General features: G+C 38.7%; 1 protein-coding gene and 1 long non-coding RNA gene across 3 annotated transcripts in view; one reads left to right on the top strand and one right to left on the bottom strand.

The window, feature by feature from the left end:
* REV3L (REV3 like, DNA directed polymerase zeta catalytic subunit) overlaps positions 1 to 24,506 on the bottom strand; it is a 121,856-nt gene that overhangs the window by 3,205 nt on the left and 94,145 nt on the right. For both annotated transcript variants that reach the window (XM_061460105.1, XM_061460106.1), the window contains 13 exons: positions 20,636 to 20,751; positions 15,564 to 15,682; positions 14,804 to 14,922; positions 13,765 to 13,906; positions 10,615 to 10,859; positions 9,505 to 9,613; positions 8,426 to 8,632; positions 7,647 to 7,756; positions 6,453 to 6,567; positions 4,158 to 4,295; positions 3,098 to 3,288; positions 1,982 to 2,228; positions 420 to 629 (listed from right to left, as the gene is read on the bottom strand). In XM_061460105.1, coding sequence (XP_061316089.1) covers positions 420 to 629; positions 1,982 to 2,228; positions 3,098 to 3,288; positions 4,158 to 4,295; positions 6,453 to 6,567; positions 7,647 to 7,756; positions 8,426 to 8,632; positions 9,505 to 9,613; positions 10,615 to 10,859; positions 13,765 to 13,906; positions 14,804 to 14,922; positions 15,564 to 15,682; positions 20,636 to 20,751 — 2,068 coding nt within the window. The remainder of the gene's footprint in view (positions 1 to 419; positions 630 to 1,981; positions 2,229 to 3,097; positions 3,289 to 4,157; positions 4,296 to 6,452; positions 6,568 to 7,646; positions 7,757 to 8,425; positions 8,633 to 9,504; positions 9,614 to 10,614; positions 10,860 to 13,764; positions 13,907 to 14,803; positions 14,923 to 15,563; positions 15,683 to 20,635; positions 20,752 to 24,506) is intronic.
* On the top strand, positions 624 to 1,935 carry LOC133272706 (uncharacterized). Its single transcript, XR_009744518.1, has 2 exons — positions 624 to 1,557; positions 1,694 to 1,935. It is a non-coding gene; the product is annotated as an uncharacterized LOC133272706 (long non-coding RNA).

Raw genomic sequence — 24,506 nt, 5'->3', positions numbered from 1 at the left:
CCATATTAAACACATAAATAAATGCATTTCTTGGGACAACATTTTTGTTACTAGAACATTGTCAGTTATTTTAATGCAAAAAAGGTGACTCATACTTTCACAACTCTCCATCACTGTCATTATAAAAAGGCACCTGCAAACTATTCTATGATTCTATGATTCTAAACCATGTAAGATAAAGAAGAAAAGCATTTTTTTTCCTGATCTCACCCCCCTTTTGCCTTCAGTTTTATGCAAAGCTAAGGAGAGGAACAGCTGCTACACTGCCTTCAACAGCAATGGGAAAAAGCAAACAAGCTGCAACACGTTTAGCACCTAGACTGTGCTTCCCATTTCGGCTGGGGGCATTCAGTAACAGGCTGCTTTGAAATTTCAGCCCGTCTTTGGCTGACAGACATCTGACAGTGCTTTAAGCGTACCTTGACCAGCTGTTCCTGCTTACGCTCCAGCTCTCGGATTTCTTGGTTGAGAATCACTGCCACATGCTGTGGCTGGCTTCTGCATTTATTACAGATCCCATACTGGGTCAGTTCATCGCACACAGGACAGTGTAAGGTCGTGAAATACTGGGAGATTGTGCCTTTGCGTCCTTCCAGCTCGCTGTGGGCAGCTGTAGCAGCTTTCTGAATCTTAGAAAAATAAAATTAAGAGGTAATGAACTTTAAAGAGAACAGCTCACCTTATTCCTGTGTTACACAGCCTCATTTTTTTGAAAGGAGTATGGAAGTGCAACACAGCCTGCAGGGCATGGCTTCAGACACAAATTATTAACATGGATCTCATCACCAAAGAGCGCAGCATTGCCCGGAAGTGATACACAGGGTAGAACACACCCACACCTATTTCACAGCGAATCTCACCAAAAAAGACAGAGTAACCAAGGAAATCCTCAGTCACATGCTAAACTCCTGATCTCATCTTGAACTCTGCCTCTTGCAGAGCTCCTTTGTAGGTGTTGATCTGCTTCACATCCAAAGGTGTTCCTGGCTGCAGCCGCAGTCGCTGCCTTCTGGATACTGCCTCCATCGAGTTTCTGTGCCGGTGTAGTCCTCGTCACAGAGCTGCCACAGAGCCCATGCTCTGATTTTTCCAGACGAAGCTCCACTGCTGCCCCCTCACCCAGGGAAGTTTGTTCTCTGCACTCACTCCTAGTGCTGCATGACTTGTGCTTTGTGTTATCCCACACTCACTGCTTCAAACACAACCTCTGCTCGGTGCTCTCTGGCCTTGCGGAAAATCAGGGCTTTTTTTGCTATTTCAGAGCAGCTTGTTGGAGATACTTAAGGTGAGTGTTGCAGTGCCACTGGAAAGGTAGAGAAGCAGAACTGAACTCCACCAAGGCTGTATTAAAAGCGTGCAGTGGAGAACATGATGTACTTCTATGCTGCTGAAGTCTACACTAAGCAGAGTCACCAAACTACACAGATACCATCTTTCACCACCTGTTTTTGTCAGGGGAATCACAGACTAAAATCCAGCTAATACATCTCTTTCTTCATCTCGGAGATTTCTTTAACTTTCAGGAAACTCACTTTTGGAAATAGTTTAGAGTTTCTGGTGATACAGTTTTTGAAAGAAGTGTTCCTGCTGCTGGGGCATTACCACCTTTTCTATAAAAAAGAAAGATCTTCAGAACATCTTGGAAAAACAGAGCACCAACATCTACTATAGTGAGATTTCAAACGTGGCATAGCCAAACAGATGCATATGCTAGTACTGCTAAAAAGATATATGGTTATGGCAAAATACTCTTAAACTATTGGAAAGTAGGTGCTGACACTGTGGTTAACTCTGGGCTGGCCAAAAAAACTGATTTAGTAAGTGGGATCTAAGAACCAGGTCTGCATGTCTGGGCATCAAACGCTGCCCTGTAAAATAACTTTTGTTGTTGCTTCATATAAAGCTCATTCCATTAAAAGTCACAATGAAACCAAACACGCTATAGATGTGTTGCATTTGTAATCTGTTTCTGAACACTTACTCGTGGCAGCTCATGGTACCAGCTGAAGACGTCTATGCCAATAAGTGAGAAGATCCTTGCCAGTGGTGGCAGAATTTGTTTGGTGATATAGTAAGTAGCGTTCAGCCTCAGGTTGGGATCCTGCAGGACTTCAACGGGCCGCCTCACCAGCTGGATGAGGGGCAGGCCGGGCATGCCGTACACGATGACATAGGGCACTCGCTCCCCAACTCGTGGTTCCGAGCGACGGTCGTAAGCGAGCATTCTCCTGTTTAAAAAATAGCCATTAGAATGCATCCAGGGACAAATTCTTAGTTACTTCCTTTGTTTGTAAACTTCCCCATCTGATTATATCAGTACCTCTCCATCAGACTGAAGTTAGTGCCTATTATGAAGCACAGGATACAGACCCATGAACAGACCCGAATATTAAAACTTGGAACATGAGCCCTAAAGATGTCTTCTGTTTCCGGTCACTTGGGTTTGCATGCAGGTTGCTTTCCAGCTACCTCTTCCTTAAAGAAGTATTTTAATGAAGAGCAGCCAGGGTACTAAAAGGAGCTCAAGTACGCAGAAAGAAAAGAACAATCCAATTTGAAGTAGGTATCAGTCCAGGACTTGAATGTTATTGTATTCAAAAAGCATAGCTTAACTTAAAGACCTTTTATATTAAGCAAGGTGCAAAATGTGCCAGCTCACCTTATCAATTATCGATAAACAGTATCAACAGTATGAAATACTAACTTTTAGTAAGGTACTTTTTAAAGCCTTGTGATGTATCTAGCAGCACTGAGAGATGTCACTGTTAACAGTTTTTAACACATCTGCTATCTGTGAGTGATGGGCATCCTTGGAGAGTCAAGCCCTTGGACAAAACCCAAAGCTTAAGTACCAGCAGTGAACACACCGCTGCAGAATCTTGACAAGAGGCTTTACTCTTTTATGTGCGTGGCTCTTTCAAGGACTATAAAATGGCTCTCTAGCACTATCTGATGCTGATCTCTCTTCACATGTAGAAGAAAGTCACAGCCAACTGCTGCAACAATATCTGAAGGAGACACCCCACTGCTAACCTGTAACCTGGCAGTACAAAGGTCAAGATAAAAAATACCTACGATTAGCACTTAATCTCCTTACCTGGTGATTTCCAGGGCTGGTACACAGGATCCAGGTCTGTAAGCTGAGCTCCCTCTGTACTCTTTTGCAAAGATGAAGTCTTGTATGCTGGCCTTTCCTTCCAGTAACTTCATGCATTGATTCTGAACATACTGTTTGATCTGACTTATATCTCGTGTTTCAAATAGCAGCTTGATAGAACGCTCAAGTATCTTTACAGCCAAAGGAAAAAAGTGAGAAAACCTCATATGCTTAACTAAAAGATAATGAATTCCAAATAAGTAAGCTACATGGAGATACTGACACAATGCTTAGAAAAAGTATCAGTTGTGAACTAGAATGTTAATATGACAACAGGTTACATTCCCTTCCATGAAAAAACATTCATAAACATTACTGGACAACTTTTTCCTCGGTTTGACACATCTTTCATGACATTATCCATCCTCTGGCACTAAGAGTGTTCAACAATTACAGAGGCTTTCCAGAGCATGAGAGATGTTTTTTTTCCATCATCTAAAATATTCTACCATGGCTTTCTGACCACATCAGCAAACAAAAAGAACTCGGATTAAAAACTGAAATAAATCCTCCTAAGTGGCTACCATTTTTACTGGCATAAATTTGCTCTGATTAGGAACAAAAGCCTTTTCTTTTTAAGCCCCCAATACACAGCTTCAAATAAACAGGTAAGGAAGTTTATTTTAAATCAGTTCTTAGCTGAACTAGATTTATGTAAGTGAGCTGCTTAGCAGACACATCAGTGTGCCCCGCTCATCTTGGAGTAATACTTCCAGTTAAAGTGAACTTGATCAAGAATGGTCTCCTAGAGAACTTACATGGATGGGGCTGAGGGCTTCTTATGGGGATTTTAGGGGCTGATAGACAATAAAGATGGAATGTGCAATTCCTTGTAATGCTGTGCAAGATCTTCAATTTGTCTTTCAAATGGCTCATACCAGAAAAGCAGATGAAGTCTCAGACAGCTCACAAGGACTAGGACCTCTGAGAAAGGATGAACACGCAAAGCAATAATAGAATCCTCTAATTACTTTCAGGAAGAGATGTGTGAGTATTTTACCTTGGAAACAGCAGGACAGGAGTCCCTTCGGACTGTCTCTATGCCTTTTGCGTCAAATACTGGGTCCTTCTGGTCCAGTGTTTCATACATGTAACCCACGTACCTCTTTTTAGTTTGCAAGACACATGGCAAGTAGACCTGGAATGTTAAAAAAAAAGATAGCCCAATCCAGCATGTGTTGGGAGTATTAAGGTGGCTCTAGATCAAGAGACTGTTAAAGGAACAGATGAGGAAGTTGGGATTCAGTGGTGTCCCATTCTTCGATCACTTCATCTAGCTGCAAAGGCTAAGCAACCTGAAGCTCAGATGAAAAGCAACACACAGTGTAACTTGTTTTGAGTACCCTTACTTTTCTGGATTGTACCTGTCAGCATTTTTGATGTAACCATATTATCTCTCCTTCGTAAAAAGAGAGTAATTTCATTTTAAACATCGGAGAAGGAAACTTCCCCAGCTAAAGTAGTGGCTTTGAACTTTCTATTTTCAAACCTCATCTAATTATGAGGTTATGAACCTAGAACCAGTCAGTATCCTGATCTGAGGAAAGCATGTTTATTAAATGCTTATGCTTGCAGAATGGTTTCCTCATGAATGGATTTTTAGGGTCATGATCTATTTTGTTTTATCCAACCTTTTATTTCATTCTTGATTGTGTCAGTATTCCTTGACCAGTTTTAAAAGAAACAATGGAGAACAATATTCCCAGGTTTGCACACAGTGTAACACCACATCTTCCTGACTCTCCTGGAAGAGGGAGGAGCAGCCAGTTTAGATTGCCTCAAGCTGAAGAAGGTCCTACACGCAGGTGCTCCACTTCTTGAACAGTGCTCCAGCTTCAAGGCATTTTCCTTTTCCTGTGCTAGGAAGCCACACTAGGACAGAACTCAGTACTTTGACCCACAGGTGAATAAGAGCACTTGAAGTGAAGCACTTGGCCATCTTCTCAAGTATATCTTTGCACCTAATCTTTTTCTGGCCAATTCCTCCTTCAGCTTAATGACACAGATCGCCTCACATTGGAAGGGTCCGTGTATACTGGTCACTGAGGAAATGCTGCTGTGCCTTCCATACGTATCCTGACCTTCTTGCTAATACTTATCTGCTGTATTTTCAGTGGAAAATGGCAATTTGCTTACAAATTCTGACTCAACCTGTTGAGTTGTGTATGTACATGTAAGTATCTAGAGCACCTGAACTGATTGCTAATGACTTTCCATTATAAACTTCCACCAAAATCAGTATAACATAGCCATGTTCTTCTATAAAATGCTTATTGTCATTAATACTTCTGAAAGCTTACTGAATGGAGTTTTATGAATTTTCATTTTATCTGCATATGTTTCACATGGACATATCCTGAAGTGTGCTAAATCTGGCTGAAGACTAAATATAAGGCTTGTAATTAATGCACTGGAATCGCTTCAAGGGATGATGTACATCTCCTCTACCAAATTGCATACATTGCTTTGATTGTACGTAATACAAAACTGAGGGAGACATTATGCACTTGCAGCCCACAAAGCCAACCATATCCTGGTCTGCAAAGACAAGAAGGACATGGACCTGCTGAGGCAAGTTCAGAGGAGTGCCATGAAGACGATTAGAGGGCTGGAGCACCTCTGTTAGGAAGACCAGGCTGAACAACTGCAACTTTCTCAGCCTGAGAAGGCTCTGGGGGGACCTTATAGCGGCCTTCCGGTACCTAAAAGAGGCCTACAAGAAATCTGGAGAGGGACCTTTTATAATGGCAGGGAGGGATAGGACAAGGGAGAATGGCTTTAAACTGACAGGGTTGATTTAGATTAGACATTAGGAAGAAATTCTTCACTGTAAGGGTGGCGAGGCACTGGCACAGGTTCCCCAGAGAAGCTGTGGCTGACCCATTCCTGGAATTGTTCATGTTGGACAGGGCTTTGAGCAACCTGGTCTAGTGGAAGGTGTCCTTGCCCATGGCAGGGGGGCTGGAACTGGATGAGCTTTAAGGTCTCTTCCAACCCAAACCATTCTGTGATTCTGTGATTTCTAAATATTGATGAGAGATGAATTTCAGATTGCCTGGTGCTGCCAAGTGCAACAGGCCATCAGGGATCCTGATGGCAACACAAGAATATTTATTGTTGCTCATGGCTGCAGCATTCTGACAAGGAGCTTGCAATGTACTTGCAGAAACAGTACAGCACACGACTGCTGCATATCCTTGTGCTACATTAGTGTCCAGAAAAATCTCCTCTCTTCACTTTTTAAGATAACAATGTTTTCACTCAGCACACTTGATGCAAAATATTTTCATTTTACCTTTTCAAACTTCAGTTTAACAGGTTTGGGGTTTGTTGCTGTTACAGCTTCAGCAATTTCTTGACCAATCTTAAAAGACTGCTCCTTTGTGGCTCCTTTCAAGAGTACAAACATGCTACAAGAAATCAAACATAGGAAATAAGCACAAATCTATTCCATATAGCTCTCAAAATTTATAAGCTATAGTTTCTGGGTGGCAAGGCAGAGATGTTGTTATCAATTCTGTTCCCTTCCTACATAGAAAAGCCAAAACCATGAGAAACTTAAGCATTCTGAAAGAGATTAGAAGTATCAAAGACACAACAAATGCTGTGTCTCTGCTGAGGCAGGGAACGTGACTGCTCCTGTGCTCTGCAAAACCTGAGTTCCCAGGGGAGAACTGTAAAGAGCTCTGGTACATCGTTTTTTCCCTCACTATGGGCAGCAAGAGAATTTTACTTCCCTTCTCCAACATTTTTTTTCTTAATTCCTTTTTTTCATGAAGTTACTATGAATTCAGTATCTTTGAAATTTCAAGTCTTTTGTCAAATCTGGCTGAAATCAGAGTTGTGAAGTTATTACAGCAATCAAGGTATTAAGGGTAGACAGCCAGAGAAGCTTTGTTTCCTATGGCTGAAAAATTATCCAAGCCTAGTCCCAGAGATGGATACGCCCAGAGCATGGCGAATATTCAGATGAAAGACTGACTGGGAAAGGAGAGCTATTCATATGATGTATTTCAGGCAGCCTAATCATATCTTTGCATGCTCTGGTGGCTGCTTCTGAATTGTATCCACTTTTGAAGCTTAAAATAGTGCCTTCCTCTAAATATCAACATGCAAAGCCTACTATATTATGAATACTGTTTTCCAAAATAAAAATGGCAGCAGCAACAGGCACAAAAATACTCATTTGATAAATAAGACACATTAATTCACAGCTGAAAAAATAAGATTTCCTCCCCTTTTTCTGTTCCTCATGATTTTCAAAAGAAAGGAAACCCTCAAAGTTCTTTCTAGAAGTCCTAAAAGAAACTCCAGGAAAATAAACATTATTTTAGTTTGTATATCCAAGCAAGGCAGTAAGCAACATCCAAAAAAGGGTCCACACACTCTTTTCAGTATCATAAATTCCCCTATTTGAGACAAAAGAAAAATATAACTACGAAGAACTACTATGATTTTAAAGCACTGCAAGAAACAGACCACTGATTACCTGTCAGTGTCGCCATACACAACATGAGCACCCCATTTTTTGGTATCGTTCACCAGTTTTATAGCACGCTCCAATGTTTCTCTGGCTTTGTGGACAATGCTATCCCCAACCTGCAAAGTTGAAGATTAATTGGAAATCTTTACTGCTAAACCAAATACTAGCTCCTGGTAAACACAGTCTAAACTTGCTTGATCTGTTTATGAAATGTATTATATTGAAACAATCTATATTTTATTTCATGGTTTAAATGCATATAATAAATAAAAAGGTTGCTTATGTTACCCCAAAATAGCAAGAATTACAGCAATAATGATCAAAAATTACAAAGAACTAAAAGAAAGGAATATTTGGTTTAAACTTCTTTAGGCTTATTGGAAGTGTAAGGAGCAAGACAAGATCACTTCAGATCATTTTCTCTAGTTTTTGGATTCTGCTGATCCCTCCTTTTATGAAAATTATGAAAGAGCTACAACGTTTTATTTTATTTATTTCCACTATTAGAACTGTAATCCCATCTACCTCTGGAAAGAGTTCTACAGAAATGCCAACTCCAAATGTTCTTTTATGGGAAGAAGAAATATTAGTTGGTTTTTAGGGCTTTTTTTTAAGGATCGCAAATAAATCCCAAGTGGCTGATTTTCAGTGCTACAACTAAAAGCAGCTTTTAAGAAGGTATTTAGTTTAAATAAATTTCAAATCATAATACTGCGATGTCTGACTGTACTTTATGAACAGTGTCTTTTCCAGAGTTTTTCTGCATTTGTATCTGCAACCCTTACCTCAGTGCACGGCATCCTTCCAGAAAAATTAGCAGCAGTATAACCAAATGTAACATTAGCTATAAGTTTAAGGCCCAGCTGACGAGCTTCAAGCATTCGAGTTATAGCCTTGTCATGCTTGTAAGACTTCATTGACTGTTTCACCATTATCCTAGTCTTCAAGATTTCTTCTAGCATTCTTGGCAGCACACCCTTTCTTACTGAAGGCTGCCATAAAGGGAACAAAGGAAAAATTATGTTAAAAAGCCAAACCTAAACAGTTAGGAGTAAAAGCGAAACTCTGAACTGTTAGACAACCACTGTTAAGAAGACAAATGAATTAAGATGCCCTAGGCACCAACGGTTTGGCTCTTCCCACAGATAATACGAGCAATCTAGAGCACAGGCAAAGCTCTTAAAAGGCAAGGTGAATAGCTTTTTGTTCTTTGTTTTCATCAGCCCTGCTAATGCACTGTTTAGATAACTTTATTAACTAAAATGGGACTTCAGTATCAAACTGTTGATTCTCAAGATGTTAAACACTAAAGGAATACTGTATTTTAAAAATCTGCAAATATTCTTTACTGAAAGTTTCTGGTTTACATTACATATGTGTATGCTGCTGACTGGCTACTTACTTGTAAGAGCTCCAGGCCATACTTATTAATTTGTTACAAATCAGCCAGCAGTACATATAACATAAAATGTGAACAACAGAAGCCAGTCAAGGGAGTTTCATCTCCTGAGCCATGAGCCTTTTCCTAGGAAAGTATTCTGCTATGCAGCAGGAGAAGAATGAAGTGTTACACACACATAATTACTGTTTGATCCCCAAACTGCACAAGTAAAGTACAGTTTAATTATAGATGAAATAAGCCTTCAGTATAAAGGAAAGCACAAAGATGACATTTTATTTCCTGTGCTGCCAGAAACTCAGCACTCTGACAAATATCAAGAAACACTGGGAAATGGGAGGCTGAACCTCCCCCCTTCTGTCTGCTCTTAATGCAGCAAAATATAAACTACAGTATCATTTCGATCTTAAGCTAGTCAGCCAAAAGGAAGTGAAAATGTCTGTCACGGTGCAGTAATAGAATTACCTTGACAAAAGCTACTCCACTGGGTGACACTGTGATATCATGCCTAATCTGGTAAAGTAAGTCGGGAGGTACTCTGAGAGATGTACAGCCAAATTTGAATGCATCATATCTAATAAAGAGAAAAAAACTAAATATGAATACAGTTCATTCATTTAAAGCCTGATCAAGCAAATGCATCAACTCACACTAAAATGCTGATAATGCAAGGACAGAATCGCGATTATAATATCAGGTATAAACAAACATACTTTAAAATTTCGTAGCTACATGCAAAAGGCTCTAGGAATGAAGTAGTAATAAATGGCTCAATTCCACACATGTAATTTACCAATTCTGTTCTGCATTAATGCATTATTTCCAAATGCTGTACTAGTTGAGGCATGCATTCATACCATAATCCCCTACGGAAACCCTGCATGTTTACCAAGCGACACATTCCATGTATTTTCTTCTTACAAGTTCAGAATTTCCAAATCAGAAACTTGAAAACCTCATGGTGACACCTCGCAGTCATCGCATGCAGCTTCCCATGCTTCCAAATATTGTTATTTGGAAGAGAGGTAATTATAATGAGCAATGAGATTTTTTTCCAATGAAGAGAATTACTGTTAAGCTCAGTAAGAGATGCTACACAGAATAACTCACTGTATCTTTTCATTTTGAATAGTTAAGACCAGTGTGAACTACAACTGTTAGAAGAGAACAACAATTTATTAACATACAGTGGATTAGTAGCGGCCCAGTTTTGAAAATAGGTAGTGGATTTACCTAACATTTTAACTTACTCTGAACCAATATTAAAAACCAGTACCACCACAATAAAGGAGCAGGTATATACACATGCACAGGTATTTTTTTTAAACAGGACAGAGTCTAATTCTGTATTTAATTAAAAATACATATCGATGTGTACATGTGTATGTCTGAGTGTGTACACACAAAAGCACACATCTACACAGAGGATCTTTATCATCTCTATTGTGTAACAGAAAACAGTGCTGTTGACACATGCCCACTGCTTCCAGTGACAACCGAGGGTTCTCAGTACCTTAGAAAAGGTGATAAAGTCTCTATGGAACCAAAGTTTGTGAGAAAAGAATAACAACTTACTTTCCTAAGTTTTCAACGTGTCCCAGGCAGGTTGAAAAGCAGTAGTTGTATGCTATCACAATGGAAGGATATAACGACTGAAAATCTAATACAAGAACAGCATTGCTGTAGAAGCGGGATTCTGGCTCCATTATTAAGGGAACACATTGCAGGGCTTTCATTTGAGCTCGCTGCTGGACACTGGGTGTCACAGGAATATAATTCATTGGCTTTGCAACACGCAGCATCATAGACTCCACACGATACTGCAAAACAGTATGGATATAATCATTACAATTTAAAAAATGCAGAACAAACATGAGTGTATTAAAACTGTGTAAATATGCACTTACATTTCCCAAATTTAAAGCACAGACAGCTAGCTTTCCGAAATATACATTAAAAGCAAGAGTATGGCTATTTTCTGTCACTTCTAGTAGAACTTTTCCATGTGTTCTTTTATCATTTAGCCCTAATCATTAACAATCAAGTACTTCCAATTTTTATCTATGGAAAAAATAAACATTCAACATGCTGCAACAATATAGTGAGGGCCATGCTACAGTCAGTGAATGAGTGTTTGCTAAACTGTAGTTTTTTAGACCTGCACAACACTGAAGAAAACAAATACATGGTTGACAAGCATTTTCCATAGGAATCTCCTCAGCAATTTCATTCCAACATTTGGGAGAACAGAGAAATGACATGTGAGCTGTGTAAGTTGATAACTGTGCCTCCAACCTTTTGACCTTGAGAAGTAACTAGGATGTACTTGTCAGCACAAGAACCAATGGAAGAATCTAAGTCAGCCTGTTTCAAAAGTGTGCTGCTTTGCACTGGGTAGTGTGCTTTCTCTCTGATGTTGCCACACATAGTACAGGAAGCGTAAAGCAACAAAGAGTTTCTGAACTTTCAGCTTGTTCAAGACATCACAAAATGTCACATGTGGAGGTAGCAACATGAGAAAAACACAGCCCTATTTACGTATTATTCAGGGTGTTAGTAAGGCTTTAAAAGCGCTAATAACCAGGTATTCACTCTGCTCACTGACAATAAAAACCAAAATACCTGAAAATTACATACAAGGGTTGCAAAGGATGGAAAAAAAACCCCAAATATCAAAGAATAAACCAATGTAATCCTAAAATCCTGTGCTTTATAAACAACTAAGTTACTATTCAAAAGCCCTCTGCCTGACGCAGTACATATTCAACCATTGTACTGAATAGGTTAGGTATAATTGATGTTTTAAACGAACTTACAGAACCAACAGCTTTAACAAGATTCTGACCCCTTACAAACTGGTTGGGGTTTGAAAGCATACTTTTGCAGCAGCATACACTGCTGCTGCCTTGTACTAATTGCACATTGATTTGTGTCCAGGGATCAACTCAGATATGTGATGAGGTGGTCAGGGACTAGATCTGGCAAGAGCTAGTTTGGGTGGTTTTGGGTTTTCACCAAGTTCTTCAGTCACCTGACTAATAATCTGTATGCCTATGACCACCTCCATTCACTTGTTTAGTCTACTATGAAATATATTCAAGATAGCTTAATAAAATAAAATTAAAAAAAACCCCACCTTTAAAAAAAAGGTCTTATAAAACTTTGTGAGATGCACTAAAATATGGAAAATAACTTAAAATATCTGAAATCTGTTCTTAGTACTATTCCATTGTAACATCTTTTTCCTCTAAGGAGAAAAGGAGTATTTCATAAAATGTAATGATTCTTCTGAGTGGAAAAAAACCAATTATTTGAGGTGACAGGGAACTGTTGCCACTGCCGTCTCTGTGATTTATAAAGTTTCAATGGAAACAAAACATACGTGCACAGAAGGAAAGAAAAAAGAACAGTCAGGACAGAAAATGCAGCATGTTTCTGCTGCTCACTCCCACTCACAGCCATTTGAGAAAATGACAGGCAGAACAGTCTTTGTGGGCTGCAATGATGACAGTTTAAGCATATCTACGCTGGCAGCAAGCCAGTCCTACCATCACTGGCCCTAACTGTGCATTTCTTTTTCCTTACTCCAAGAGCACTACTGTTCTGGTAACAAGGGAAAGCAGATCATGGAGCTATACTGGCAAATATCCAGTGAATGCCACCATGGTTCTGCTGCTGAATATACGGCCAGTACCAGCAAGACCAACAAGAACCTGCACTGGGTCAAGAGATGACAGAGGCTGTTGCAGTCAAAGGAAAAAAGGTGGAAAAATTCTTTAATTTGGGTTGAATTGTTAAGGATCTGCAGCCTCAGACACTCCCATTTCTGCCTGGCTTAAGATGATGCTGATCCTGTTAGGACATCAGTTTTTAAGTTTTCTTTTTGTCCTCAGAAGTTGACAAAATAATCAGTCCTGGTCAACTCAGCTACCCGTGTGTTCAAATAGAAAGCAGATGGTAGGAAAGAAGAATTACGGTATGAAAGAAGACAACAACAGAACAGACACACCTGAGTGAGAGTACTTGTGTCTCTTGCAGGGCTCATGTGAAGCCATGAAAACCAGTCTAGTTAGTCTAGTCACTCAGAACCTGGGCAAGGAAAGCTTCTGGTGTTACTGGAGACTGCTGCGGGTCTCAGAGAAAGAGCTGTGTGAATCTCACTCTGTCCTGCTCCCTTTCCCTCTGATGCTAGTATCAAAATAACAGGACCACACACATCTTGCATGACACATTTACTTAATAAAGCCAGAGCCCTTCTTGTCTTACCATCAAATCTCACTCAGAGGTCTGCTTCACAGGAAATGTCACTTAGAACATATTCAATGCAGTTTTGTCTGCCCTGGAAGAAAATAATCTCATCTTTCTAAAACATGCTCAATTATATTTCTTAATGTTTTAAAAAGTATTCATTTGCAAACTCATCCGAGTGTGAAAAATACCAACTCAAAGGGAAAATGTAGCACTCCCCAAGTCAGCAGAAGAGACCCACTGGCACGATTACATTTGGGGCATTCTATTTTATTTCTAATCTCCGAGACAAAACTATTCAATCCATTACTACTGGTTTTGAATTGCCTTTCTTTATGTTTCAATTTCACATTATGCAAAACAGCCTTCTGTGACCTTATGAATGTACGTATACTGACTGAAAAGCTGCCAAAGAAACTAAAACATTTTGTGAAGACTATTTTGTGTTTGTGAAGTATACGAAAAACTAAATCATACCTGGGAGCCTCTTGTTAAGACGTGCAAGAACTGAATGCCAAAAAGTCTCGCCATTTCACTAGTTCTGTCAATCAAATCCAGTTTGTTTAACAACTGGAGATTCCCACGGACCCGGCTAACATAATGATCGACCATTTTCCACCTGTGAAAATGAATGCCTCATTATAAACCATCACGAAAGTGCTGCTCTTTCTAATAAGAAAGACATGTTTTTATGATAATTTGCTACAAACCAGCAAATAGAATTTCCCCTGGGACATTTTCCAATGGCTCTTCCAAAAATGTGGTGCACATAAGCATACACTTACACTTATCTAAAGATAGACACAGAATGAGTTACAGCAAACTACTGTTAAAGCATATCTCAATGACATGCTATATCCTGTTTTCCTTAGTACCCTAAAGGATTACTGAAATAAATATAAAGAAATAAATTCGCATTTCTCTCCATCTGTTTACATGTTTTTTTAACTGAGTGGACTTTTGTGGAAACATCCTTCTGTATTAAGAATACCTATCTTAGTTGAACACACATTTGTAATTTCAGCGCTAAACCAAGTTTCCACCTAGCTAAAGAATACTTAACTTTTACAGAAATTAAATGTATGTCACAAATGACGTTCAGATCAGTACTCAAGTTTTATGAATTGTTCATATCACACAATACCAAATGAAGACTCCAAGAAGAGTGAAGCCCAGTGAGATACATGTCATAGGAAGTCCTTCTGATTAACAGTATATACAAAATAAAGACCTTACAGAACTTCAAAATAGTACCTCTCTTCAGATACATTGAAACTACAATTGAAAATGTTTTGGCTTTGTGTACTTTAAATGGAAAAATACAGTGATGAAATACTGAGGGTATAACTACACAGCAGAACAGCAGAGCAAATAAGCTCATGTTGCTGCATATAGACCATTCTAGTACCTGAGCTAAATTGATTATTTCTTCCTGTGCTGACTTTAGATTGTACCTATCCAATGTTAAGAATATGGCCTTAAAAATAACAAACAAAATGGATTAATAGGTCATTACCTGTAGACATCTGCCTTATTATCAAACCAATCAGACAGAACTCGGAACGTAAATAAAGGAAAACGCTGATGAAGAACATGAAAGCCCACATTTTCAAAAGTGTAATTCATTAGATTCACCTAGAAGGACACAGAGGACCTGTTAACATGCATGAGGTCTTTCCCAGTTGAAGAAATCTCTCCTTCTTAAGAACTGTAACAACTGCATTTATCAACTTTTTATTAGAATTCTTTCTTACAAAGGTGAACATTTATAGTTTGAAGTCCCTAACTTTTTACAAGTCAGGAAAGAATATCTCTCATAAATTGGAAAAGTATATGTGGAATTAAGAAGATCACAAAGACCAAACGTGAATTTGGTCAGAACACAATTTGTAAAGACTGAACTATTTAAGTATTAAATGTAAAGTCATAAACAGCAAAACAGTGAATAAGTCTGACAGCTTAACGTAAGTTCAAGTAATTAATTTACTAAAAGTCCCATACTAGACAAATTGCTAAAACAGGTAAGTTATTCTCAATACCCATGAAGAAGTGAAAAGAAATATCATTAGGAAACACTACTGAAAGATTAAGGGCTTCAGCATTTTACATTTTAGCAAAATGCAAAAATCCACTTTCACAAAGTGGCAGACTCCTCCATTTGAAAAGGTATACAAATAAAGAACAAAAATTACCTTAGTGACATGAAATTTTCAACAACATCTACAGGAATTAACCCCCCCAGTAAGTCAATTACATTAACCTTTTAAAAGCATTACCTCATTTCTCATCACTCTCCAAATATTTAAGATAATTCGCCCAACTATATTTATTTCACTCATTGTATCTGATCCATATTCATCCAGCTCAGCCGCAAACCTGTTCTCCTTCTTGTCATCTAAAGACATTAAAAGCAAATATATTTAGACAAGTTATAAGAGTCAAGACCAGATCAACCTGTCCCTCTTCCTGTTTGAGCTCTCTAGAAAGATACAAATTATTAAAGACTGTTACTGATTGCACAAGATTATTTATTTACCAGTCTTCTACATGATCTCTAAATAAAACTCCACCAGTTTTTCCTGCTCTTGCACACCCCTCTGAAGATAATTCTTATTTCAGTTTTACTGGAATAGTGCCCATGGCAATATATCCTCCACAGCGAATATTGGTTAAGCAATGCTGAATGTCACTTGAGAGCCAGGTGAATGTACGCTAGTGTGCAACATTTAAAAAAAAAAAAAAGTGATTTCTGCCCTATGGAGTTTATAACTCAGAGCTTTACTTGGAATCTTACACAGAACATGGGAGAGAAAACTCATCCCCTTTCATACAGTAAAAGCAAGCCTACTGCAGTGGGAGCTGGCAGACCCAAGTGCTGGATAGCACAAACGGTGAGAGAAGAAGTAGGAACAAATGCGTAGGCAGAAGTAGCACTCTGAGTCTTTCTGTAAGACAGTGGTGACAACATTACAGGAAAGATACCCTCTTTTGCCATCCTTGAGTTTTCTCATGCTTTGAAATACTACAACATAAGAGAAGACAGCATTTTCGGTATATGTTTCTTGAAACTGTCTTCTTTTTCCAGTCATCCTAAGGCTACAGTTTTAGTATTCTTTCCTGAGTTTACACAGATGTTTTTTAAAAGGTACAACACAGGTTAAAATTCAATATGGAAACACTGTATTATTTGATGTTCCAGTCTCGTTCCTTCTTACTTGTTGAGTAAGTTCCTTCTTACTTGAAAGAGAAAGCACTTTGAGGCAGTTTTCCCACAATTCTAAAGGTATACCATTTTTCAGCTGTTGGTTTTGTGCGCTGCTACTACTCATGTATCAGATATTCCTGTAGAGTACCCTAATAAAGAGCAGAACATTTTGGACAGAGTGTATAGACGTTTGGATATACAGCGCTTTGCAATAATGATCAGAACTGAGTGATTAGTTCCTCAGACAGCCACAAAACGCATTTACCCTTGAAGACTGAAGTAAAAATTGCCTGAAATTCTGCAGAACTATTGCCAAACAGTATAATTCAGACTAATTTCATATGTTGCTATTTCAAATATAGTTAAGGAAACCTATTTTTCATTTAGTGACCCTACCAATAAATCACAGAGCCTTGACAAAATCTAGCAAACCTTTCATACACTTTATCAAAATGCATGCCATGTTTTTAGCCTCCTTATTGTTTCAGATTTTCAAGAAGGAAAAGTAACAATCTGTTTTCATGTTTGGATGGACAAAAAGCCCCACAAGCAGCAACATTTTTTCTTCTGCTTTTCTCCATTTCCACATGCTAGATGTCCTGTGAAAGTGAGGAACTTAAATTTTTTTTCCCCTCCTCAAATTCTTTTTAATTGAAAAACAGAAACTATCAGTTCTACTTTCTGCAGTGTCATCCCTGTTCTCTTGACTTGTTCAGGAGATTCCCTATGTTTCTTAAGTTTGGTTATGTCTTGCTGGTAAAGACAGGTAACAAAGTATTAATGCGGTCACAAGAGAGACCCTCTGCCCTGATGAGCAAGGGACTCTGCATGTGATGAGCACTGCAAAATTACAAAAGCCTGTAGTGCTCTGCAGCTGCTGTGGGGAATTACCACCAGAACAGCAGGAGCCTCTTTGAAAACAGCTGTTAAGAAGGAGAACTGGACATTCTCCCTATCTTTCAAGTCCATGAGATGAAATAGAAAGAAATCTCCTCTCATCCTGTTACCCACTCCCTAACTTTTGAGCCGTGATGCGAAGGAGGGAACAAGAGGCCACACACAAAAAATGCCACTACACACAGGTACAGTACACACTTCTCATGTGGTGTGTCCTCATGGCTTATGAATACAAATGGCAGAGGCAGCAGCAGCCAGCCAATGAAGCAGAACCAGAGAGAAGTCCAGCTTTCTTTTTGTTAAGTTGAAATCACGGGAAAGGGAAGGAAAAGTACCTTCCATCTTTATTTCAATAGGAGCAAAGAGGAGCATACTACTTGAAGGAGCACTTCCTGTTCTGAAAATACAGCATGTGAAGGAAGGGAAATATGAAGCACATGGGTTGGAAAAGGAAGAGGAACACAAATGGGGTCAAAACCATGGACAAAGAGGCCACAAAGCAACACAAAACATTTGTACATTTAGGGTCATGCATGCAAGCCTATACACTTATGGTATCACATTTCTGGTAGGACCTCATCAGTGTGAGCATTTCCTTATCTTTCTCCTGCTGTTCAGTCAAAAAAGAGTAATTACTTACCTTACAACAACACTAGTTCTTAGAAGCATTTTAAGAGTATTCCATTTCTGGGTGTGCATCTACCACCCAGTAAACAAATATCTGTACTATGAAAATCAGTGCTGTGGAGATCACACCTATGTTCTGCACGCCCTATTTAAATTTATGTCCAAAGAAGTTAAGGGCTACAGCCCTGGTTTCTTTCACAAGAACTGAACCCGTGTTTTGTGGGACTTCACAGTGTAGGGGAGGAAGCCCAACTGTGAAATACATAAGGACATCACCATTAAGAACCATACAGTTCCCAGAGAAGTAAGCTTTCTTCTCTGAGGAACTCTTTATGTGTACCCCAATTTCAGTAACTTGAACAACAGCTTGTGTCGTGAGGATGGGTACAACAGAGAGCTTTGCTGATGTACCAGTTGATTCTGCATCAACTACAGTGCAGACACAGCTGTTCTGCAAGACAACAGCTGTGACTCAGCCTTTGAGAACAAAAGCAGAGGCACATTAGTTACCTGTCCCAAACTGAAAAGAGATTGTTCAGCCATACTTCTACAGTAGAGCAGTAAACCTTTGTGATCTTTGGAGGTTTAAGAAACCTTTGACTGCAACACTTACTATTCCTCTTACAAAGATATTGCAAACCTTGAAGTGTAAGGGGTCCAAAGTTCTTCTGAGCATCCTTCAACACCTTGGAATACTGTACCCAGAGGCATTATTGCTGCAACCAGCCTATCATCTCAATTTGAGCCATCATGGGGAATTTAATAACAAGGTTCATGCAATCAGTTATTATTCCTGAAGAACAAATTTGAGACCTTTGTGTTGAAGAAGGAAACTTGTGACCTTTGATAACCATGTGTTCCTGTTTTCATATATTAAATATCTAAAAATTCACCAACAGCTTTAAACCGAAGATGCAGATTCGTTCTCATATTTTCTTGTCCCTGGGAGGTCTCTCTAACTCAGACCTTTTCTAAACAGGTCACAGGTATCAAAAGCATCAAAAGATTTTGAAGACATCAAAAGAGTGCATAAATATTTGAACCTCAAGGAAGGAGTGTGTGAACACAGGTCTTCTAAAACACCATGTTCTCCTGGCCAGGCACACAGGAAGCCAAAGTAAAAGATGCTATTGCTATGCTGGGAAAGCATAAGATGCAATTAGCTCAGTATCGTGTTCTATGAAGTACCTAAAAGCAGATGCTTCAAGAAAAGGGAAAGCAGCTATTGCTACTTCTAACAATTGCAGCTTCCAGGCATTATTTTCACATGTATAGTAGTTCCCAATGGATTTTTCTTGGAAAAATTTCTCTCTTCTTAAAGCAACATACATTTTAAGCATTTGCACTATCTTGTGCCAAGGAAAAATCAATTCCTATACTGTAGCTGCCATTGCTAGCTTCAGTTGATGTTGATGGTTTCTGATTCTTGCATTGGAAAAGACCATGAACAATCAACCCATATTTCTCTTTTTGTCACTCAAGAGTTCATAGGCTTTTACCTTCCTCATCCAGTTACATCTCTTCTGGAATCCTTACTTAACTAAATTACTAGACACATCTGGATCACCCCCCTCTTCTTTGCCAGTTCTCCTATACTCATTTTCATAGGGAAAAGGTTATGAAGAGACTAGATCAGCAGTATTTAAGGTGCAAGCACACTACAGATTTTTACGTTTACAATCACTGTTTTATATTTTCCTTGCTCTGTAATTCCTAGCATTTAATCTGCTTTTTCAATCATTACCGAGTAGCAGGGATCAAGTTTTTAATAGGAAAATCACAGGAAAGCACTTCTTATTTCATGGCTATTTAGTTTCTGCATAGATCTTTTTCAAGAGCCCTGACAGAAGTGGCTTTTTCAATTGTTTTGATTTTTAAAATCAATTTTAAATCTCTCTCATCCACATCTTCCTGGTGACTGCAAAGAGCTACAATAAATTTTTGAAAGTTTTTAATTCTATAAAGGTCATCCTGAGTCTTCTCAGGTGCAACGCATTGATTTAGCTGCTCACTAACTGCATTCTTCAGAATCATAGAATGGTTAGGATTGGAGAATGATAGCTTCTATTGAATGATTGAGTGTACACACTAACCTTTCCCCAGGTTTTCAAGAAGAGCCCAAACAGGTCTTTTTCTGAATGTTGGAGGAAAGCATCAGTACTTGGGCCAGTAAAATTTGCCCACAGTACAAGACTGGCTATTTAAAGTAAGAATTTTATTACAGGCTAACCAGGATGACTGCTGCTCAGGCGCATCTTTATGTCCTCATATCCCAGCTACACAGATGTCAAATAATGAATATGGTAGGTACCCTGAATGACATATATAATTGAAATCAAGAAGAAGCAAGAGAAGGTTTGGTAGCAGAAAACCTCCAAGAATCAAAAACTTAACACATGCAACTACTGAAAATGAGTTTAGGTTCATGGATACATGACATACCCTGAAGTGGAATACACAAGGAATTTAAAAATTCAGAACACAGTGAAAACCAGAATCTCATTGGTATTAAAAAAAAACAAACCAGTCCATCTGAAGAAATACTCTGCATCTATTTTTTTAATTTATATTACAATTTGCTCCTACAGAACTGAACTGAACCCCTATACAGTAACTTACCTGGCACACGAGAAATCATCCGGCATAAATCAACATTTAATGCAGCAGCCCTCTGAAAGAGATAACCCCAGGAATGCATCTGGACTTCATAGCCTAACAAAATGTCTGGGTCATATCTAGAGAGGGGGAGGAAAGGAAAATGAGTTTCATATTATTTAAGAAAATACCTTCCATGAACAGTGTATAACAGGATTTCATTCTAATCATGTTGAGTTTAAGAAAAGAAGCAGCCACAATGGATTTCTATGAAAGCAGCATCTAGACTAAGAGATCATATTTAAAACAATCTTTTAGGATATTTAATAAAATTCAACTAAAAAATTTTCAGAAGGAATATTTTAATTGGATTTTTTAAAACGTATTTCTCTTATTTTTCTTATTTAGCTTCTATTTCTAAAGAACAAAATTAGGTCAAATCAGGTTTTATGGATGGAATCGGTCTGTATCAAGCATAAACTGAAACATAGCTACCAGCATAAGACAGATGCAATGAAATAATAGTCCAGTCTTCAAACACTGTTGTACTATTTTCCTTTATGAAATAGAGTAGAATTAATTATCTGCAAAACATTCAAGTAGCCTGGTAACAATGTCTCACACACACTGTAGCGTAGCTTACAGTAATCAGAGGAGGCTTCTGGTCTTAAATGGTGACTATTGGGAAAGTTACAAGCCACAGTTAAGTGAGAGCTGCCAAAACTGAAAGGTAGAGAAAAGCAACTCTATCTACCAGTTCTATTTAAATACTTCTTCCTTTAACTTAACCTTCTTTCTGCAAGATACACAAGAAAAACTCATTTTATGTTGTATTTCATGCCAGGTGGAAAATCTGACTGGCTTAGGTGCTGCAGAAAGAAAAGCTGAAATTGTCTTCTGACAGTCCCTGCCCATCTTCCACTGAGAAGAGCTGACTAGGCAGAAGGACAGTCAAGGTGGCCTCAGTCAAAGCATGGGTGGGACTTGGTTCGGAAGAGCCCGGATCGCCTACCTGTTGAGTAGGCACTATTAACATCAGAAGTCATGATCTGGTCACTTGCTGAAGAGCCCAAGAATGATTTTCTTGGGCTGGGCAGAACGAGACTGGACAAAGTAGCACCAGATAGCTGTTATTTTTATAGTAAAAAAGAAAAGAAGCTTCACTGGGAACAATAGATGCTTCTTTCAGTGCAGCTCAGTCAAGGGATTTTCAGTTCCAGCAAGCAGGCAGCATTCAATACAACAGAATGACAAAAGGGCAGCTGCCAAGAGGTAGAGGACAGGATAACAGGCTGAGGGTCCTGTACCACAGTTTATGCCAGATCCACAAGAGGATGCAGGCTTGTAGACCTTGGTTTATGGAAACAGGCAGGGGCCTTGGCTTATGAACAGGATCTCTGTACTTTTTGCATTATTAAAGGCATCAAAAGATGCCAACACTTCCTGCCTGTCGGATATAGGAGAATAACTTTTCCTGAATCCTAAATCAGAGTTGTATCACAGACATTACAAATGAAGCTTCAGACTTCATCATGACAGTGTTCTCCTTGCATGTGTGTCCAAATGCAGATGACAACTCACTTGGAAGTAACTAACCACTCTGAAAATAGCTCCAGGAAAGAGCTTCTCCATACTTCTGCCATGGACACTAACTTTTAATTGAAAATAAAAAGAAAAGTACTTGAATCTTCTTAATCTTCTTAATCAGCATGGCTGTCCTCTTTATTACCATTTGGGCTTTTGTACCAGTCAGCAGAAGTTCCAAAAATCCCTTTTACCGTCTATTCGTACCTTTTAAGGAATGGGTTTATAAAATTTTTGGCTAAAGCAGAAGATTCTAAAGTAATCTCTTGATTTCTAGCATTCTAGAGAAAGTAGAAGAACTATTACTTTGCATTTGGTGGGTATTTTGCCATCTGCTATTAATGTCAAATGAACAATTCTTTGTTTTTGGAGACAGGAAATGATCATCAGGAATGGAAGTAGTAAACTCATTTTGGAATCCTGTTGTACCAGTGGTACAAACCCAAAGCTACTTGGAACAATTTATGGACAAACGAAATGACGCTAGCCTGCAGTTCCTTCCAGCACCAGAATCCGCATCAGAAAGAGTTATGACCACTTGCTGCTCGCACAACATTCAACGATTGCCAACTGAGGCTCCAAAATTACGAACAGCTTCATCTAAGCTTTGAAATAAAGAGGCATTATACAATGCCTTTTGTAGGCAGACCAGTCGTAGAATAAATGTTAGAAAAATTAACATATTTTCACATTAATTCTTGCAGCTAAACTTTCATGGTCCTAGCATATTGCAAAACACTACTGATTATTTAAAATGAAGGAAATAGTCATTTATGTTCAGATTTGAAAATGTAACTCAATTTAATGTAATTCAAAATGGAAAATACTTGTAGATTTTACACAGGGCAAGACATTATACAGATGGGTTCCATGATAAATGCAAACGTGAATGAGAAACTTGAAGAACTGCTTATGTGGCACATATGCCAGTATTCATTATGCCAGGAATTTGCTTGCTCTTTTAAGCCTGTTCTGAACAGAAACAAGTGTACTGTTTGAAGCAGTTAAGTTGCTGTAACTGTATGAAGTAGCTACCACCTGTGATTAAGGACAGTTACTTTGGGTCTGTCCTTGTTCAAGTAGTATATAAACTTCCTCGCGTCCTACTTCACCAAATTTTAGTGGGCTATTACATTACTACTGCAAATCCCCCCATTTGTATGAATACATTTCATCAATTCTTGAGTTAATCTTACTATTCTCTTTTTAATCTAATGCATAAAATGACCTCGGTAAACAATCTGCATACTATCTCAAGAACTGCATCCTTCAAATGGGAAGATGTTTTATAGGACAAGACATAAACCCACTTTAGGTTATGATGTTTTCAGATACATGAATTTTCTTATAGAAATAAATTGTATCTTAGTTCAATATTTTAACATACTTCTATGCAAAGTCACATGAAGATTTGAAAGCTTATCACTCAAAACATTGAAAAAAATCAGCATGCTAGTTTTGAACTCATTCTTGCTTGTGCAGGCCATTAGGGATTGCCCATAATGGCACATTACTGAGTCACAGGGTATCACTTTACAGCGCCTTACTTACTCTGGTCTTCCTTCCCAATAAGACACTACACATGCATTAAGGGAAGGGTCTCATTTCTACTGATTTTGGCATCGTAAGTTTTCTAAGCTGGTCTCCTTATTGTCATTGAAGAAAAATGGCCTCTGGGTGATCTATTACTTAAAAATATAAGCCACCACCTGCAGAATAAGATTCTATTCTTTTTGTATAGCATACATGACAATTAAAAATAGATGTCCAACTTTCGTAGAGTAATAGAATCATAGGATAGTTAGGGTTGGAAAGGACCTTAAGATCATCTAGTTCCAACCCCCCTGCCATGGGCAGGGACACCTCGCACTAAACCATGTCACCCAAGGCTCTGTCTAACCTGGCCTTGAACAGCGCCAGGGATGAAGCATTCACAACTTCCTTGGGCAACCCATTCCAGTGCCTCACTACCCTTACAGTAAAGAACTTCCTCCTTATATCCAATCTAAACTTCCCCTGACTAAGTTTCAACCCGTTACCCCTTGTCCTTTCAGTCAGACAACTCTCATACAAAGTAACCTACATGGAAAATCAAGGTAGAGTAGCTAGTAAATGGTGAATTCAAACCCTAGTTTCAATTACCCTTATTTAAAACTTGGATCCAAGTCGTGTCCTCCTGAAAGGATGAAAAATGATAAACACACTTCCAGCAACTGAGTGGCTCAGATAAATATATGTGTGACTTACTGCAGTATTTTGCGTGTCTATCTCTATACATTCACAATGTATATGCACGAAGGATTATAACCAG

This window comes from Pezoporus flaviventris, unplaced genomic scaffold (assembly GCF_033815535.1).
Source record: "Pezoporus flaviventris isolate CSIRO_AGI_PZ_B2104156 unplaced genomic scaffold, CSIRO_AGI_Pfla_v1 ptg000031l, whole genome shotgun sequence".
Classification (NCBI taxonomy): domain Eukaryota; kingdom Metazoa; phylum Chordata; class Aves; order Psittaciformes; family Psittacidae; genus Pezoporus; species Pezoporus flaviventris.
Note: the sequence above shows the minus strand (reverse complement) of the source record. Positions and strands in the feature narration are given on the sequence as shown.